We start from the raw sequence: 20961 nt of genomic DNA, 5'->3' as shown, positions 1-20961 counted from the left end.
TTCTTGAAGTTTAAAATTATCAAATTACTTCATACCAAATTAGTAGAGAATTTATAAAGATGAAAAGTAAAAGTTCTGGGGGCACCTGGGTGGCTCAGTTGGTTGAGCATCTGGCTCTTGATTTCGGCTTAGGTCATGATCTGAGAGTTGTGAGATTGAGCCCCGTGCTGGACTCTGCACTCAGCTTGGAGTCTGCTTGAGATTCTCTCTCCTTCTGCCCCACTCCTGCTCATGCTCTCTAAGATAAATAAATAAAATCTTAAAAAAAAAAAATTCTTGGGCACCTGGGTGGCTCAGTCAGTTAAGTGTCTGCCTTCAGCTCAGGTCATGATCTCAAGGGTCCTGGGATGGAGCCCTGCATTGGGCTCCTGCTCAGTGAGGAGTCTGCTTCTCCCTTTCCCTCTGCCCCTCCTACCTCCCCCCTCCCCTGCCAGCCCCACTTGTGCTCTCTCTCAAAAAAAAAAAAAATTCTTTTGCAGCCCAAATTTCTAAGACTACCTGGTTGAAAAGGAGTAAAGTACCCTGATAATCTTCCCAAAATGACCAAGATTAGACTGGTTTACAGCAGGTTGAATTAAATGGATCTCAGATGAGTATGTGAAATACAGAATTTATTTCCCAATCTCAATTCACATTTCTCAGGGTCACCAGACGACTGGCAAACTCCAAATCTACCACAGCTAAAAGGCCCTCTAAACTCAGGGTAGTCTGGAAATCCATTACCTTGTTGCCTGAAGGACATGTCTCTCAGTCTCATCAAAGAAATTCTTAGAGGTGTCAAGAAATGTAATATAAGGCAGCTATATTCCACAAACTGTGGATATCAACTCAAGGCTGATCAAAACAAACCTAGATTAGGTATTGAGTAGGTCTGTCCCCTAGTGCTAATTTCCTGAATATAATTTAAAAAAAAATTAAGATTACTAAGTTTTTCTTAGAGTTTGTAAAAAAAATTTTGGTGAAACACTAAAAAGGAAATTATGTATGAGAAAACAATATATAGGATTAAAAATCCTTCTAGAAATTAACTTCTAGTTAAATACCGTTCTTGAATCCATCATCTTCTTAGTTTTCCTTAAGGTTACATAGGAGGCTATTGTCGAAGATTCAGGTGTTGGTGATTTTGTTCTGGGAGGGACTACTCCAACAGGAAAGTGGGAACCTAAAAATTAAAACAGCAGTAAGTTCTACAAAACATCTTTCACACAACATAATGCTTTCTTTTGACATACTCAATTTCTGAGGCTTTTTATTTATTTAATTTTTAAGTAGGTTCCGTGCCCAGTGTGGAGCCCAGAGCAGGGTTTGAGCTCCTAACCTTGAGATCAAGAGCTGAGCTGAGATCAAGAGTCTGACGCTTGACTGATTGAGCCACACAGCCACCTCTCTGAGGCTTTTAAAGTCAAAAGGCAAATTTATTGGAGTGCCCGGGTGGCTCAGTCAGTTAAGCGTCCAACTCCTGATTTCCACTCAGGTCATTTTCTCAGAATCATGAGCTCTGTACTTCCTAAGATTCTCTCTACCTCTTCCTCTGCACGCCCCCTTCCCGTTAGCGTGCACGTGCTCTCTTTCTCAAAAAAGGGGCAAATTTATTTTTATTTTTTTTCAAAATGTCTCTAATTGCCAGCCTTATGTTTATTTATTTTATTTTATTTTTTAAAGATTTTTTTATTTGACAGACAGAGACACAGCGAGAGAGGGAACACAAGCAGGGGGAGTGGGAGAAGGAGAAGCAGGCTTCCCGTGGAGGAGGGAGCCCAACATGGGGCTCGATCCCAGGACCCTGGGATCATGACCTGAGCCGAAGGCAGACGCTTAATGACTGAGCCACCCAGGCGTCCCTGTTTATTTTTTTAAAGATTTTATTTTTAAGTAATCTCTATACCCAGTAGGGCTTGAACTTACAACCCCGAGATCAAGAGTCTGCATGCTCTACTGACTGAGCCAGCCAGGGGCTCTACAGGGCAAATTTATTGTTTGAAAAGGGCCAGGGAAATTGTAGTAGCCTTCCATTAAAGTACTCTACCTAAGGTTCTACAGATTAATAGATGATATCAAACATTTTAATTATAAAATTAGAAATACACAATGGATAATATATCCTCACAACAACCTTCTAAAGGAAAGAAGGTAAATGAAGTGCAGTGTCTGCATTGATTTACTTCCTCGAGTCCATATAGCTCAGCAGCAGCATGGCTGATCCTTTAGCCTTCTTTCCATTCACAACATTTTCAGAGATTGAAAGGACCTTAATCCTCTCACATATTAAAGATCAGGAAAGGCATGGCCCAGAAAGGTTAAGTGATTTACCTAAATGTCCTTAATTTCCATTTGGTCTCTTTTCAGTCACACTGTCTCAATAAACAGTCCACTAACAACGTTATCAATAGTTACCTATAGGTAATCACTGCCACTTTCTCTTTTGTAATTTTAAAAATTTCTAAAATGAACACACACCATAGAAAACAAAACATACAACACAAAATCATTAACGCAACAAAAATAAAAGCAGCTAAAAATAAGTTAACATATAAAATATGCATTTATATTGTAGTCATCTTGTTTAAGCAGAATATATGCACTATCATCTACTGAGGACATTAGTAAAAGAACAAATTGTTAATATCTCAATGGTTTCCTTAGGAAAAAAAAAAAAGAAAAATACCACTCTCTTTGGGCTCACTTAACAGTTACATCAACTAAGCAGAAAAAGGAAAAAGGAAGTCTAATTTCTCCCCCAAGACAAATGGTAGGTCAATCGTCGAGGACTCCTTTAATTTATACACCAAACAATCTGTAGCTTAGGTTTCTTTTTTTTTTTTTAAGATTTTATTTATTTATTTGACAGAGATAGACACAGCGAGAGAGGGAACACAAGCAGGGCGAGTGGGGGAGGGAGAAGCAGGCTTCCCACCGAGCAGGAATCCTGATGTGGGGCTCAATCCCAGGACCTCAATCATGACCTCAATCATGACCTGAGCTGGAGGCAGACGCTTAACGACTGAGCCACCCAGGTGCCCCTGTAGCTTAGGTTTTAATATTGTTTATGAACTGTATAAATATTATAAGGTTGTATATTTAAGAATATGAAGAGCTGAACTGATACACAATATAGGTAATTTTGCAATTCAAAGAGAAAGTCTCTATTATCCCAGTTAGTGATCCATTTTTAAAAGCCCCACTTTAAGTCACGTGGCACGAATTATACCATAATTGATCTGCGTACTTCAGACATTTATTCAGATGAGAGCTTATGATTATAAGTTAAAAAACAAACAAACAACCCAAACACCTAGGGGTGCAAAGCTGGCTCAGCTGGGAAAGCATTCACCTCTTGATCTCAGGGTTGTGAGTTCGAGCCCCATGTGGGTATAGAGATTATCAAAAATAGAAAATAAAAAACCAAACACCTAAATTTTTTTTTTTTAAGATTTTATTTATTTATTTGAGAGAGAGAATGAGATAGAGAGAGAGAGCATGAGAGGGGGGAGGGTCAGAGAGCGAAGCAGGCTCCCCGCTGAGCAGGGAGCCCGATGCGGGACTCGATCCCGGGACTCCAGGATCATGACCTGAGCTGAAGGCAGTGGCTTAACCAACTGAGCCACCCAGGCGCCCCCAAACACCTAAGTTTTAAGAGGCAAATTTTGAGGAAGAATTCAAACCGAATAGAGAACATATGTCAGACAAGGTATTTTTTGTCAGTAAAGACATGCATTGATGGAACAAATAATTATCAACTTCTTTACTTTTTCCAATTCAATTAAATTCCTACTGATGAGTTAAAGTCACTTATTAAATTGCTAAATTTTGTAAACTTGACTGGTCACATTTATCCAATACAGATCATGGGGCATTATGACTACATAGGAGCCAGAAAAAAGAATGGAATAAGATATAAGGTGTAGTCCTTATTTTATATATGCTCTAAACACTTTGCCCATAGGAATTAAAAATGTTACACATTATGATATACAGCAACTTTCCCCTCATACCCTACCCGAAGCAAGTAGATGCTACTCAGGTCCAGGAAACCAGTGTTGTTGAAACAGGTGCATTCTGGCTAGGTTTATTGAGGGTTTTTTTTTTTTTTTTAAATCTTTTATTTTTAAGTAATCTCCACACCTAAGGTGGGGCTCAAATTTACAACCCTGAGATTGAGAGAGTTGTATGTTCTACCCACTAAGCCAGCCAGGTGCCCCTAGATTCTATTGAGTTTTTAAGAAAAGCTACAAAGTTCCTATTTTTTTTTTGTTAAAGATTTATTTATTTATTTGAGAGAGCGAGAATGAGAGAGAGAGAGTAGGTGAGAGGGGGGAGGGTTAGAGGGAGAAGCAGGCTTCTCGCTGAGCAGGGAGCCCGATGCGGGACTCGATCCAGGGACTCCAGGATCATGACCTGAGCCGAAGGCAGTTGCTTAACCAACTGAGCCACCCAGGCGCCCCAAAGTCCCTATTTTTTTTAACCACAGGGACTGTTCCCTTATTTTTATTTTTTTTATTTTTTTTTTAAAGATTTTTTATTTATTTATTTGAGAGAGAGAGAATGAGAGAGAGCAAGCACATGAGAGGGGGGAGGGTCAGAGGGAGAAGCAGACTCCCTGCCGAGCAGGGAGTCCGATGCGGGACTCAATCCAGGGACTCCAGGATCATGACCTGAGCCGAAGGCAGTCGCTTAACCAACTGAGCCACCCAGGCGCCCTTTATTTTTATTTTTTAAAATTTTATTTATTTGAGAGAGTGAGAGAGAGAAGGAGCAGGGAGAAGGGGTAGAAGCAGACTCCCTGCTGAGCAGGGAGCCTGACATGGGGCTCGATCCCAGGACCATGAGATCACAACCCGAGCTGAAGGCAGATGCTTAACCCACTGAGCCACCTGGGCACCCCAAAATCCTAATCTTTAAATGTTGGCAACCAACAGGGAGCCTAGGTGGCTCAGTGAGTTAAGTGTCTGCCTTTGGCTCAAGTCACGATCTCTGGGTCCTGGGATCAAGCTCGGCTTCAGGCTCAGCACTCTGGGGAGCCTCTCCTCCCTCTTCCTCTGCCCCTTCCCCTGCTCATGCTCTCTCTCTCTCAAATAAATAAAATCTTAAAACAAAAAAAATGGTGGCAACCAACACATTTTATGGGCTAAGAAAACTCCACATTTATTCATAAATATTAATACTTACAAATATTTATAACTATTAATGCAACAGTATGAAATAAATCATTATCAAATAGAATCTAGTAGCACCTTAAAGGAAAAATACACCATAAATGAGGTTTATCTTAGGAATGCAAATGGATGGTTTTTAAATTTTTTTATTTCTCTCTCCCCTTCTCTCTCTCTTTCTTTCAGCAGGCTCCATGCCCACTGTGGAGCCCAACGTGGGGCTTGAACTTACAACCCTGAGATCAAGACCTGGGCTGAAGAGTCAGACCCTTAACTGACTGAGCCACCCAGGCGCCCTGCAAATGGATGGTTTAATTTAGAAAATCTAGTAAATGTAACTCAATACATTAATATATAAAGAGAAAAACATGATCGCTAGCAAGGCATTTAATGAAATTCAGTATCCTTTCAAGAAAAAGGAAAACTTGGGGCACCTAGGTGGCTCAGTCAGTTGAGTGTCTGCCTTTGGCTCAGTTTGTGATCTCAGGGTCCCGGGATCAAACCCTGCATTTGGTCCCTGCTCAGCGAGGAGTCTGCTTCTCCCTCTCCCCACCGCTCATTCTCACGCTCTCTCAAGTGAATAAAATCTTAAAAAAAAAAAAAAAAAAGGAAAGCTTTAGTGAAATGAAAATGAATGGATACTTCCACAATATGATCAATGTAGACAGCCCACACCAAAGCCAGTACCATGATCAATGGGAAAAATTTAAAAGCATTTCCACTTAAGTCAACAACAGAATTAGGATATCCACTACCTTCTCTATTAACACTATTGTGCAACTACCGGCTCCAGAGAAGGAAGATACATAAAATGAGGAAAGGAAAATTACAATTATGACATAACTGTATATCTGGAAAATCCCAGCAAAACCACTAACTACTACAAACTACAAAACTACTAACTAACTACTACAACTACTACTAAAAACATTTAGATAATTTAAAAGGGTAATGCCAGTCTTAACTGGGGCAATGTGGTATGCCGTAAGTGGAATCTCACTGTGGTTTTAATCTGCATTTCCCTGTGACTACAAACACTGCCCTTTTTTTTTTTAAGATTTTATTTATTTATTTGTCAGAGAGAGAGACACACAGAGAGAGCACAAGCAGGGGGAGTGGCAGGCAGAGGGAGAAGCAGGCTTCCCGCCGAGCAAGGAGAGTGACGTGGGGCTCGATCCCAGGACCCAGGAGGATCATGACCTGAGCCGAAGGCAGACGCTTAACCGACTGAGCCACCCAGGCGCCCCAACACTGCACTTCTTTTCATACACTTATTTGCTATGTGAATATACTCTCTTGTGAAGTGTCTGCTCAAGTGTTGTATACTCCCTGATTTTTTTTTTTTAATCTTGGCCGTGTATTGTGTATTCATCAACAAGGAGAACAAAGATCTGGTTTGTAGGTGGCTGGTTGTGAACCTCTGCTTTAAAAGTTTCTCCAAAAAAAAAAAAAAAAAAAGTTTCTCCAAATCATGGCTACATGCCTGATATTTCATTAACTTATACACTACCCAAATTTTTACTTAGCACTTACTACACAATTATTGATTGGATAAATGAAAGAGACTTTCCCCTTTACTGTTTTTATTAAACAGAGCAGATAAAAAGGACTAAGTGTAAAATATGTGCAAGCATAAAGAATGACCTACCCATTTGGTCATCACATAGTTTAGAAATATCATCATGACCTTAAAACACTCCCTAATCCCCTCTCCTTTCCTGTCTCTCCTCAGAGGTAATTAACTGTCTAATTATGCGTTTATCTTCCCCCTCGTTTTCTTTATAGTTCTGTAATATTTGAATTCCTAAAAAAAAAAAAACTATTTCAGTTTTGCATATTTTTAACTTACACATATGTGGAGCTATATGCTATGTATCTTTCTACAACTTGATGTTTTCCCTCAACATGAGGTTAAATTTTTTAGTTGCCTTAAGTTTTAGATGTTTTTATAAACATGACATAGCTATATTTTATTTTTAATCCAGTTTGACAACCTTCTTCTTTCAAGAGAAGCATTTAGTCTAATTATATTTGTTATAATTATAATTACTCATGTATTTAGATTTATTTCTGCCACCCTATTTTTTGTTTAACATTTTTCCCACTTCCTCTGTATTTTCTTTTTCTTCTTTTGGATTCTCGTTCGGTTTGCTTCCCTACTAGTTTGGAAACTATACAGTCTTTTTCTTTTCTTTATCTTATCCTTAAGCATGCACGCTTAACTTATTAAAGTATAAAAGTAATCATGATCATTACCATCCTCTGGAACAATACAAGGACTTTAGAACATATTAATACCAACAAGTTTCCTCCTGTTTTATATGCTATTGCTTTCAAATATTTTAGTTCTCTGCTTCTCAGACTTTCCATAACTGACCACCTTCCTTCTATATGAAGTGCTGCAGAACTCTCTCAAATGACAGTAAGTGGCAAATTCTCCTGTTTTTGTTTTCTTAAAAAAGATTTTATTTACTTATTTTTGAAAGAGAGCGCGCGAGTGAGTGTGCATGAGTAGGGGGGAGGAGGGGCAGAGGGAGAAGCAGACTCCCTGCTGAGTAGGGAGCCTGATGGAGGGAACAATCCCAGGACCCTGCTATCATGACCTGAGATGAACGCAGATGCTTAACCAACTGAGCCACCCAGGTGCCTCAAACTCTCCAGTTTCTGTCTTTACTGTTCTTTCCTAGTTTTATTGAGGCAAAATGTATAACTAAGATGCATAGATCTTAAATTCTTAAATGCACAACTGGTGAGGTTTGATAAATGCATTCTTATCCCTAGCTGCATATGCATACAACATCTGTGTAATCATTTCAAACAAGATAGACCATCTTCGTCACCCCACAAAATTCCCTTCCAGTCAATCCCACCCTTCTGCCAAAGGCAACTGTTTTGTTGTTGTCTATCACCAATAGATTAGTTTTGTCTATTCTCAGACTTCATATAAAGGGAATCATATACCTGTCTCTTTATGTCTGACTTCTTTCACTTAATGTAATTTTTTTCATATTTATACAAGTTGCTGAGAGTCACACATGTACATCTATCAATGTTTTTTAATTGCTGAGGGGTATTCCATTATATGAAGATATCACAATTTGTTTATCCATACTCTTGTTTACAGACATATGGGTTGCCCCCAATTTTTGTTTATAATGAATTAAAACTGCTGTAAAAATCCTTGTAGAAGTTTTTTTGAGGAATGATGTTTCCATTTTTCTTAGGTAAATATATAGGAGCAGAACTGTTGGGATATGATAATTGCATATTTAATTTAATTTTAATTTTGTAAGAAACTACCAAACTGTTGTTTTATCTTATACCACCATCAGAAGTGTGTGTGAATTCCAACTGTTCCGTGTCCTAACAAACACTTGGTAGTAAGTCTTAATTTTAGCTATTCCAGAAGGTGTGAACTGATTTTAATTTGCATCAAAACTGCATTTATGATTGATCAGTTGTAAAACTTTTTCATATGTTTGTATACTTTATTTGTTTCTAAGTCTTTTGCCTACTTTTATTGGGTTGTCTTTATTATTGCTTTGCAAGACTGTTTATATAATCTGAATACAAGGCCTTTGTTATATGATATATATATTATTTTCTCCCATTCTAATGGGGAGGAGTTTTAAATTTTGATGAAATCTAATTAATCAGTTTTCACTGAGAGTATAGCCCTCAGAGGTTTCCAGCTTTACTTGAGGGGGTGTCCTATCAGATTCCTAATTTGTTCAGGTTCTGAGCTTTGTACTGCCACAAGGCATTTTAGTGCTCCACTTAAATTACTGGATTCCTCCTCTCATAACCTCACGACTCCAAGATCAAGAGTCCACATGCTCTATAGACTGAGCCAGCCAGATGCCACTGCATATAACTTTTGATTCCTCAAAAACTTAACTATTAATAGCCTACTGTTGACTGGCAACTACTAACACGTTATTTTGTATGTTGTATGTGTTATATACTGTATTCTTACAATAAAGTAAGCTAGACAAAAGAAAACCCTATTAAAACAACCATATGGAAAATACATTTACAGTACTGTACAATATTTATTGAAAAAAAATCTGCATTTAAGTGGACCCTCATAGTTCAAATCTATGTTGTTCAAGTCAACTGCATGTGAACACACACACATACAGTTTTTTATGAGACATGTACACATTTTCCTATATAACCACAATATCACACTGTTGATCATCTCTAGAACATACTTAAATTTCCATAACTGTCCCAAGAATTTCTTTAGACTTCAAAAAACATTTACTTATCATTTTTTTTAAAGTAATCTCTTCATCCAACATAGGGCTTAAACTCACAACCCTGAGATCAAGAGCTGCATGCTCCACTGACTGAGCCAGCCAGGTGCTCCTAGAGATTTTTTTAAAACCACAATCTAGGCGCCTGGGTGGCTCAGTTATTAAGTGTCTGCCTTCGGCTCAGGTCATGATCCCAGGGTGGGATCGAGCCCCGCATCGGGCTCCCTGCTCTGCGGGAAGCCTGCTTCTCCCTCTCCCACTCCCCCTGTTTGTGTTCCCTCTCTCACTGTGTCTCTCTCTGTCAAATAAATAAAATCTTAAAAAACAAAACAAAACAAAAAACCCACCACAATCTAGAAGAGATAGTCCAAGATGGCAGAGGAGTAGGAGATCTTAGTTTTGTCTGGTCCCAGGAATTCAGATAGATAGCTATCAAATCATTCTAAACACCTGTGAACTTAACCAGAAAGCTAAGAATAGCTGCAACTCTCCAAATAGAAAAGCCACCACTTTCTGCAAGAATGACAAGATGGAAAATCTCACCTCAAAAAAGAGAAGAAGAGGCAGTACTGACTGCCAGGGACCTAATCAGTATGGATAGAAGTAAGAAGTCGGAACTAGAGTTCAGAATAACGATTATAAATTTACCAGCTGGGCTTGAAAAAAGCATAGAAGATACTAGAGAATCCCTTTCTGGAGAAATAAAAGAACTAAAATCTAATCAGACCAAAATAAAAAAGGCTACTACTGAGATGCAATAAAAAATGGAGGCTCTAACTGCTAGAATAAATGAGGCAGAAGAGAGAATTAGTGATATAGAAGACCAAATGATGGAGAATAAAGAAGCTGAGAAGAAGAGAAACAACTACTGGATCATGAGGGGAAAATTCGAGAGATAAGTGATACCATAAGGCAAAACAGTATTAGAGTAATTGGGATCCCAGAAGAAGAGAGGGAGAGAGAGAGAGAATCAGAAGGTACACTGGAACAAATTATAGCAGAGAACTTCCCTAATCTAGGGAAGGAAACAGGCATTCAAGTCCAGGAGGCACAGAGAACGCCCCCTCACAATCAATAAAAACAGGTCAACATCGTGGAATATAACAGTGAAACTTGCAAATCTCCAAAAAAAAGAGAAAATCCTGAAAGCAGCTAGGGACAAGAGGTCCATAACCTATAAGGGTAGAAACATTAGACTGGCAGCAGACCTATCCACAAAGACCTGGCAGGCCAGAAAGGACTGGCATGATATATTCAGGGTGCTAAATGATAAAAATATGCAGCCAAGAATACTTTATCGAGCTAGGATGTCATTCAAAATAGAAGGAGAGATAAAAAGCTTCCAGGACAAACAGAAACTAAAACAATTTGTGATCACTAAACCATACCTGCAAGAAATACTAAAGGGGATCCTTTAAGCAAAAAGAGAGGGCAAAAGTAACACAGACGAGAAAGGAACAGAGACAATATACAGAAACAGTGACTTTACAGGTAAAACAATAGCACTAGATTCATATCTTTCACTAGTTACTCAGAATGTAAATGGGTTAAATGCCCCAATCAAAAGACACAGGGTAGCAGATTAGACAAAAGAGCAAGACCCATTGATATGCTGTCTGCAAGAGACTCATTTTAGACCCAAAGACACCTCCAGATTGAAAGTGAGGGAGTGGAAAACCATTTATCAGGCTAATGGATATCAAAAGAAAGCTGGGGTGGCAATCCTTATATAGACAAATTAGATTTTAAACCAAAGACTGTAATAGGAAGAACACTATATCATAATTAAAGGGTCTATCCAGTGAGAAGATCTAACAATTGTAAATATTTATGCCCCTAACATGGGACCAGCCAAATATATAAGCCAATTAATAACAAAATCTAAGAAACACATCTATAATAATACAATGATAGTAGGAGATTTTAACACCCCCCTCACTGCAATGGACATATCATCTAAGCAGAAGATCAACAAGGAAACAAGGGCTTTGAATGACACAATGGATACGTTCAGAGCATTCCATCCTAAATCAAGAGTACACATTCTTCTTGAGTGCACATGGAACATTATCCAGAATAGATCACATATTAGGTCACAAATCAGGTCTCAACTGGTACCAAAAAACTGGAATTACTCCCTGCATATTTTCAGATCACAATGCTTCAAAACTGGAACTCAATCACAAGAGAAAATTTGGAAAGAACTCAAATACATGGAGGCTAAAGAGCATCCTACTAAAGAATGAATGGGTCAATCAGGAAATTAAAGAAGAATTAAAAAAATTCATGGAAACAAATTAAAATGAAAACAACTGTTCAGGGGCGCCTGGGTGGCTCAGTTGTTAAGCGTCTGCCTTCAGCTCAGGTCATGATCCCAGGGTCCTGGGATCGAGCCCCGCATTGGGCTCCCTGCTCGGCAGGAAGTCTGCTTCTCCCTTTCCCACTCCCTCTGCTTGTGTTCCCTTTCTCGCTGTGTCTCTCTCTGTCAAATAAATAAATAAAATCTTTAAAAAAAAAAAAAAAAAAAAAGAAAACACAACTGTTCAAAACCTTTGGGATGCAGCAAAGGTGGTCCTAAGAGGGAAGTATATAGCAATACAAGCCTTTCTCAAGAAACAAGAAAGGTCTCAAATACATAATCTAAAGGAGCTGGAGAAAGAACAGCAAATAAAGCCTAAATTCAGCGGAAAAGAATAAAGATTAGAGCAGAAATCAATGAAATAGAAACCAAAAGAAAAGTAGAATAGATCAACGAAACTAGAAGCTGGTTCTTTGAAAAAATTAATAAGACTGAAAAATTCCTGGCCAGACTTATTAAAAAGAAAAGAGAAAGGACCTAAATTTTTATTTAAGAGGAGAGATCAGGGGTGCCTGGGTGGGTTGGTTGGTTGGGCATCTGCCTTCAGCTCGGGTTGTGATCTTGGGGTCCTGGGATCCAGCCCCGCATCTGGCTCCCTGCTTGGCGGGGAGTCTGCTTCTCCCTCTCCCTGCCACTCCCCCTGCTTGTTCTCTCTCTCCAGCCCCCTCTTCTCTGCCAAATAAATAGATAAAATCTTAAAAAAAAAAAAAGAGAGATCACAACCAACACCAAAGAAATACAATTATAAGAACACATCATGAGCAATTATATGCTAAAAAATTAGGCAATCTGGAAGAAATGGATGTATTCCTAGAAACTTATAAACTACCAAAACTGAAACAGAAAGAAATAGAAAGCCTGAACAGACCCATAACCAGCAAGGAAATTGAAGCAGTAATCAAAAATCTCCCAATAAACAAGAGTCCAGGGCCAGATGGCTTCCCAGGGGAATTCTACCAAACATTTAAAGAAATATTAATACTTATTCTTCTAAAGCTGTTTCAAAAAATAGAAATGGAAGGAAAACTTCCAAATTCATTTTATGAGGCCAGCATTACCTTGATCCCAAAACCAAAGACCCCACTAAAAAGGAGAATTAAAGACCAATATCCCTGGTGAACATGGATGTCAAAATTCTCACCAAGATACTAGCCAATAGGATCCAACAGTACATTAAAAGGATTATTCACCATGACCAAGTGGGATTTATTCCTGGGCTTCAAGGATGGATCAATATCCACAAATCAATCAATGTGATACACTACATTAATAAAAGAAAGGACAAGAACAAGAACCATATGAAACTCTCAACAGATGCAGAAAAAGCATCTGACAAAATACAGCATCCTTTCTTGAATAAAACTCTATACAGTGTAGGATAGAGGGAACATACTTCAATATCATAAAAGCCATATATGAGAAGCCCACAGTGAATAGCATTCTGAGAGCTTTTCCCTAAGGTCAGGAAGACGACAGGGATGTCTACTTTCACCACTGTTGTTCAAACAGTACTAGAAGTCATAGCCTCAGCAATCAGACAACAAAAAGAAATAAAAGGTATCCGAATCAGCAAAGAAGTCAAACTTTTATTCTTAGCAGATGACATGGCAACTCTATGTGGAAAACCCAAAAGGCTCCACCCTAAAATTGCTAGAACTCATACAGGAATTCAGCAACATGGCAGGATATAAAATCAATGCACAAAAATACATTTCTAGTTGCATTTCTATACAAACAATGAGACAGAAGAAAGAGAACTTAAGGAATCGATCCCATTTACAACTGCACCCAAAACCATAAGATACCTAGGAATAAACCCAACCAAAGAGGAAAAGGATCTGTACTCTAATAACTATAGAACACTTATGAAAGGAATTGAGGAAGACACAAAGAAATGGAAAAACATTCCATGCTCATGGATTGGAAGAACAAATATTGTGAAGATGTCAATGCTACCTAGAGCAATCTACACATTCAATGCAATCCCCATCAAAATACCATCCACTTTTTTCAAAGAAATGGAACACATAATCCTCAAATTTGTATGGAACCAGAAAAGACCCCGAATAGCCAGAGGAATGTTGAAAAAGAAAACCAAAGTTGGTGGCATCACAATTCCGGACTTCAAGCTCTCTTACAAAATTGTAATCATGAAGACAGTACGGTACTGGCATAAAAAGAGATACATAGAACAATGGGACAGAATATAGAGCCCAGAAATGCACCCTCAACTCTATGGTCAACTAAACTGCGACAAAGCAGGAAAGAATATCCAGTGGAAAAAAGACAGTCTCTTCAACAAATGGTGTTGGGAAAACTGGACAGTCACATGCAGAAGAATGAAACTGGACCATTTCCTTACACCATACACAAAAACAGACTCAAAAGGGATAAAAATTCTAAATGTGAGACAGGATTCCATTAAAATCCTAGAAGAGAATACAGGCAGCAGCCTCAGTGACCTCAGTTCCAGCAACATCTTCCAAGACATATCTCCAAAGGCAAGGAAAACAAAAGCAAAAATGAATTATTGGGACTTCATGAGATAAAAAGCTCTTGTACATGAAAGGAAACAGTCAACTAAACCAAAAGACAACATATAAAATAGAAGATATTTGCAAATGTCTTATCAGATAAAGGGGTGTTATCTGAGATCTATAAAGAACTTATCAAACTCAACACCCAAAGAACAAATAATCCAGTCAAGAAATGGGCAGAAGACATGAACAGACACTTCTCCAAAGAAGACATAGAAATGGCCAACAGACACATGAAAAAATGCTCCACATCACTCGGCGTCAGGGAAATACAAATCAAAACCACAATGAGATACCACCCCACACCAGTCAGAATGGCTAAAATGAACAACTCAGGAAACAACAAATATTGGGGAGGATGTGGAGGAAGAGGAACCCTTTTACACTGCTGGTGGGAATGGAAGCTGGTGCAGCCACTCTGGAAAACAGTATGGAGGTTCCTCAAAAAGTTAAAAATAGAGCTACCCTATGACTTAGCAATTGCACTACTAGGTATTTATCCCAAAGATATAAATGTAGGGATCCGAAGGGGCACCTGAACCCCCAATGTTTATAGCAGCGATGTCCACAATAGACAAACTACAGAAAAAGCCCAGATCTCCATGGACAAATGAATGGATAAAGATGATGTGGTATATATATGCAATGGAATATTACTCAGCCATCAAAAAAGGAGAAATATTACCATTTGCAACAACGTGGATGGAACTAGAGGGTATTATGCTAAGCGAAATAAGTCAATCAGAAAAAGACAGTTACCATATGATCTCACTCATGTGGAAATTAAGAAACAAAACAGAGGATCATGGGGGAAGACAGGAAAAAATAAAACAAGACGAAATCAGAGAGGGAGACAAACCATAAGAGACTCTTAATCTTAGGAAACAAACTGAGGGTTGCTGGAGGGGATGGGGTAACTGGGTGATGGACATTAATGAGGGCACGTGATGTAATGAGCACTGGGTATTATGTAAAACTGATGAATCACTGACCTCTACCTCTGAAACTAATAATACATTATATGTTAATTAATTGAATTTAAAACAAACCACAATCCAATCAAGGTTGAATCATTGCACTGTATCTGGCTTTTTCTATCTTTCTATTCTTGAATACTGCCCCCTCTATCCTTTTTCTTTACAACTCTGAAGAATGATCAGTATTTAAAAAAAAAAAATCAGGGGTGCTGGGCTGGCTCAGAAGGAAGAGTGTGCAAATCTTGATCAACCTATCTCCACGTTGTGTGTAGAGATTACCAAAAATAATTAAACTTTAAAAAGTCAGAGTACACCCAGTAAGAATACTATGTCATGGAATTTGTTTATTTACGTGTTTTTTTGGTTAAGTAAACTCTACGCCCAATGTGGAGGTCCAACTTATGACCCCAAGATCAAGAGTCACATGTTCTACTGAATGAGCCAGCAGGGTACCCCTCAGCCCTTGATCTTTTATGTACAATTTTCAAACAGAAGAAAACCAAAACCTCCCTATCCCAAAATCTCAGGAAATGGAAAGCTTTTCAAAAGTTTGGAATGTACTTATTTCTCAGTAAAAGCTAACCTGGACTGATATGAAGCTTTTTAGTCTTTATCCCTCCTCTTAGGGTGAATATTCCAGAAATACTATGTTATTTCAGAAGGGGATGTGGCCTCATGCCTAGCTGAGATGACATGTAATGCATGGTTTATGGATCATGTTACCTTCCTAATACGTGAAACTTCTGAATTCAGAAGCTCATCAGATTCCAAAGGTTTCAGATAAGGGATTGTGGACTTGTATATATATACTGGGCCAACACATAAACTGATTTTATTGTTAAAATGTCTGAAAAACACAGGAGATAAAACATATCCCAAATGCTGACCTTTAACGGAAGTTTCCATTTCTGAAACAGGTTCTGATTTTTCTTCTCCATTAGATTCATCAACTTCTGCCACTGTTGTTAACTCTGGTTCACTCTTGTAGAGTCTATAATCTGGACCCTTGAAAGGAAGACATGTAATTTCAAAAAAAAAAAATTGGCACAAGTTTCTTTTATAATGTTTACCTCTAAAGCCTCAAATCAAACCCCAAAAATTGAAAGCTTCAGTCAGCTATCTTGGGTACAGGCACAATTGATATATGTAATTGATACATATATATATATTACAAATAACATAGGAAAAAAAAACTGAAATATTTTTAACCAGTAAAAGTTTTGGTTTTCAAATTAAGAATATTCTTATTAGGGACAAAGTCATTAGAACATTTTTTATCCCAGTACATCTGAGGTCTGAAAATAATTTTATCGTATTAATTAAATTAGCCCTATTCCTTATCTCCTTAATTCTCTTCTAGCTTACCGCATTTTACATTTATTTGTTTAATCCCAAACCTCTTATTTCCAGCTTCCATGGGTAACATCTCTCCTTGGCAATGTCCACATCCTCTAATAGTTTTCCTAGATGGAACTGCCTATATCCCAACCCTTTTATCATTCCTAGCAACAATCTTTTTTCATTCTCACTTCTTTCTGATCCAAGGATATTTTGCCTCTAATATCCTGAAATGGTATATTTAAAATATGACTTCTTAGGCAAATGCAAAGTAACCACTTTACAAAAACATTTATTAAAAATATGAAATTATGAAGTATTAAAATTGTAAAAATATAAAAAAATGAGAATGGTAAAACCAAAACAGGAAAAGCACAAATGATAACTATATATAAACAAACAGAAAAACACTGGCTAAAAGTGGGGTTATAATTAACAAAAAGTTTGAGTTTAAAATAAACTTTCAAAAATGAGAGGGCAGGTACATGATTGATTATTCTGTGGCTACTGAAGCCACTTACACAGTGAGATCCATTTCTTGGATATCCTTGAACTTGATGACTCTTCTTTTCTTCAGGCAGATGGACTGGGCCCCTGCTATAACAGAGCAAGGAGCTGCTATCACTGGGCAGAGGGGGGATTATGGGAGGCTGCTCTGTAAAGTCATAGGACCGAGGAAGTGGAGGACGAGGTGGGACTACTTCCTCTTCCTAAAGATTGTAGAATAGTCACCTTATTTAGATAAGCATATTGAATTAAGTATATCTAAATTCTTTGCAATGGTAAGTTAACTTAAATTCACTTTAAGATAATTAAAGGGACACTGCCAAGCCAAAAGTCTCATATTGGAAAGTAAATAAAAAATGCAAAGTATGATAGCCAGTAACTGGGTCTTAAATATGGTTTTATCTAATTTTTTCCTGTAACATACGGGTTAGTGTTCATCTGAAGCTTAACATCAAAACAGATGTATAAAACTACTGTTATTTCACTTTAAAAATAGAGGAAAATAATTAATTTAAAAATCTTACTTTTTTTTGGTAATTTTAAGAGACAAAATAAAGAAACATTTTTTTGATTGGTTTTAATACAAAATTCAAGACCACAGATGATTTCAATCAGGTTGACAGTATCTCTTTGTAGTTGTAATTTCTCTATGGTATGCATGACACACAGCCAACTTATCTATCAATCATCCTACAAATTTTACCAAGAATAAGAAACAATGATAAATATTCAAATTACTTGTATTAGAAAAAGTATGACAATGTTAAAGTTCTAACACAGATGAAAAGTAGTGATTCAACTTTTTTTTTTTTTTTGCATTAAGGGAAGAAAAATCACATCTGTTAGAAGTATCAAAGTACTGAATCAGTGAAATTTCAAGATTAAAACAGTAACTTAAATATATTTAGGAAACATTTCTGTTATGAAGAGAAGACAAATTCTAATTCATGTGTTACACATTTAAAATAATTTAGAGATAGATAATCCAAACTTACCTCATTTTTGTACTTAACTGTTGAGAAAGGCTTTGACCCTGCCATACCTAAAAAAAAACCAAAATGTAACTACTTACACTAAACATATTCTTTAAATCTACATTAAAAGGAATCATTTCATCTCATTTATTTTATCTTATTTTTAAAGATTTTATTTTTAAGTAATCTCTACACCCAAAGTGGGGCTTGAACTCACAACGCCGAGGTTAAGAGTCACATGCTCCACTGACTGTGCCAGCCATGCGCCCCCATTTCACTTATTTTAAATGAAGCCTTCAGTTTCTAATCCCTTGTTTATTAATGTTTCCAGAATCTGAAAGCAACTGTATTTAAAAACACAAATTAAAATATCTAGTTTAAACAAGAGTATAGGGAAATGGGTTTTCTGAAGCACTACTGATGTAAATATAATTCAGTACAATTATTTAGAAGGGCAATTTGGCTGTGCCTAGCAAAATGAAAGATGCGTGCTCATTTCTAACTTCTTGTAATCTCTAGCCTTCACGTTTAGCCGTATATACAATAACACACACACGCACACACACCACACACAACATGGTTTATGACAGAAAAAAACCAAATCCCATATCTGGAAACAACCTATATGTCCAACAACACAAATGGATACATTATAGTTCATCTATACAATGGATTCTTACAGTTATTATTGCACTATACTGTTAAGGAGAAAAAACCAAATTGTTGAAAAAATAAGTATACTATGATTCCATTCTTTGTTGTGGGGGAAAAAAAAATCACAAAAGCAAAACATTATGCATGCGTATAATTATACACAAAAAACAGTAATTTATTTTTGCTGCGGGTGAGGCTGGCAGAACTTTTGTTTTTTACTTTATAAATTTAGTGTACTGATTCAACGTTACAAGAGTGTCTGTTTTCTGATGTCAAAAATCCATTCAAATAACAAAAGAAATCCAATTCTATGCGTCATCCTATCTACTTATTTATTTATTTAAAAAGTTTATTTATTTATTGTATAGTAATCTCTATACCCAACACAGGGCTAACATGGGGCTCGAACTCACGACTCTGAGATCAAGAGTTGCATGCTCTTTTACCTGAGTCAGCCAGGCACCCTGTGTCATTCCACTGAGATGTAAGATTATGTCAATTACTGCAGAAAAGCTGATTTACCTGTTTCTGTAGTGCCTCTTTGCTGTTTGTGTTTACTCAGTCCTTCCATGACATCCTGAATTCTCCAAAGTTCTTTCTGAATCTGTGCACGCTGAATTCCTGCTGATTCAGTCTTTCACGAAAAAGAGCCCACATAGAAGGGGAAAAAAAAAAGTTGTAAATCCCACTAATTATATATTTAAAAAAATGAAAATTGCAGTGGATTAAGTTTTGAGAATATTTAACATGCTCTATGTGACTCTCCCAATTTTTCAACTTCTGTGGCCTTTGATGAAGCACAGAAAGAAAAAATTCAATTTCTCAGACTTAAGTGCACTATTTCACATCTGTTCAATAAGCTTTGGCTTGCATTATTGCTGATCACAAGGAACTAAAAAATGGAAAACAAAAAGAAAACAGAACAAAATAGAAACTCACAAACTCAAATTAAAAAAAATATTTTTAAGGGAGAAGAAAAAATAAATGGGAAGTATACTAATTTCCTAAGTTCTAGAAATTCTAGAAAATGAGATCATATTGGTTTCCAGTAAGATTCAAATAGAACTCTATGACTTATTGATACTTTGGATAACAAGAAATATCATTTTTTGGAATGTAAATTTATTTACTTACTTAAAGATTTTATTTATTTATTTGACAGAGAGAGAGACACAGCGAGAGGGAACACAAGCAGGAGGAGTGGGAGAGGGAGAAGCAGGCTTCCCGCTGAGCAGGGAGCCCGATGTGGGGCTCGATCCCAGGACCCTGGGATCATGACCTGAGCCGAAGGCAGACGCTTAACGACTGAGCCACCAAGGCGCCCCAGGAATGTAAATTATTTTTTTAAAAAAGGGCAATGAAGTACAAAACTGTCACATTAACCAGAAAAAAATTTTAGCTAAAAAGTCCTCTGAGAGGTGAAAATATGCTTTTAAAGTCTATAAACATGAGGACTATGTGCTATGCTGCTTCAAAAAGGCAATACATAACCTTGGTTACCCAGTTTCCCAAGCCACAGGGCTAGAAGCATCAAAATAAAAGAAGGAAGTATTCACACAAGACCCAAACACAAGGACAACCCAGGGATGTGAATACTGATAGAGACTTCTAGGGAGTGAATTTCAATTATAAAAATCAGATATGTGCACATGTATATAGGATACATATTATTTTTGCAATAATTAAAAAAAATGTATGTAGTTTTACCTATCTGAAAGGTGTACAATGAAAATCTCATTTTTGTACTATTTTGCATTTCTCTGATTATGGTGACTCTGAACAATATTCAAACACTTGTTAGCAATCTGAGTTTTACTTTCTATAGATTAACAAGTCATGCTCTCTGTCCATTTTTCTAATGTATCGCTTCTCCAAATCAAAGAAATTTCCTTGAAGATCAAAATAGTCACTCTTGTTGAATTTTAGTGGTTGACAATACTTTTTGCCAGTATGCCATCTTTTAAGTTGTTTATGTTGCCTTCATTGTTTGCTTATTTACTTAATTATTATTATTATTTTTAAAGTAAGCTCTATGCTCAATGTGGGTTTTGAACTCACAACCTCTAGAGGAAGAGTTGCCTGCTCTCCCAACTGAGCCAGCCAGGTGCCCCGTTTACTTATTTATTTAATAAACACTATACAGTATGTTTTATGTGCCTGATACTATTCTAAGTGCTTCAAAAATATCAACATATTTAGTCATTAT

General features: G+C 37.2%; 1 protein-coding gene across 25 annotated transcripts in view; it reads right to left on the bottom strand.

The window, feature by feature from the left end:
- The window catches only part of PLEKHA5 (pleckstrin homology domain containing A5), a 238832-nt gene that overhangs the window by 11283 nt on the left and 206588 nt on the right, over positions 1–20961 (bottom strand). For 15 of the 25 annotated variants that reach the window (XM_078075676.1, XM_078075681.1, XM_078075675.1 and 12 more), the window contains 5 exons: positions 19278–19389; positions 18123–18169; positions 17142–17330; positions 16170–16287; positions 1044–1162 (listed from right to left, as the gene is read on the bottom strand). In XM_078075676.1, the coding sequence (XP_077931802.1) occupies positions 1044–1162; positions 16170–16287; positions 17142–17330; positions 18123–18169; positions 19278–19389 (585 nt within the window). Of the gene's footprint in view, positions 1–1043; positions 1163–16169; positions 16288–17141; positions 17331–18122; positions 18170–19277; positions 19390–20961 lie in introns of those variants that run through there. The other 10 variants (XM_078075685.1, XM_078075689.1, XM_078075687.1 and 7 more) reach the window with 2 other exon arrangements.

The sequence above is a fragment of the Halichoerus grypus genome, chromosome 6 (assembly GCF_964656455.1).
Source record: "Halichoerus grypus chromosome 6, mHalGry1.hap1.1, whole genome shotgun sequence".
Classification (NCBI taxonomy): Eukaryota; Metazoa; Chordata; class Mammalia; order Carnivora; family Phocidae; genus Halichoerus; species Halichoerus grypus.
Note: the sequence above shows the minus strand (reverse complement) of the source record. Positions and strands in the feature narration are given on the sequence as shown.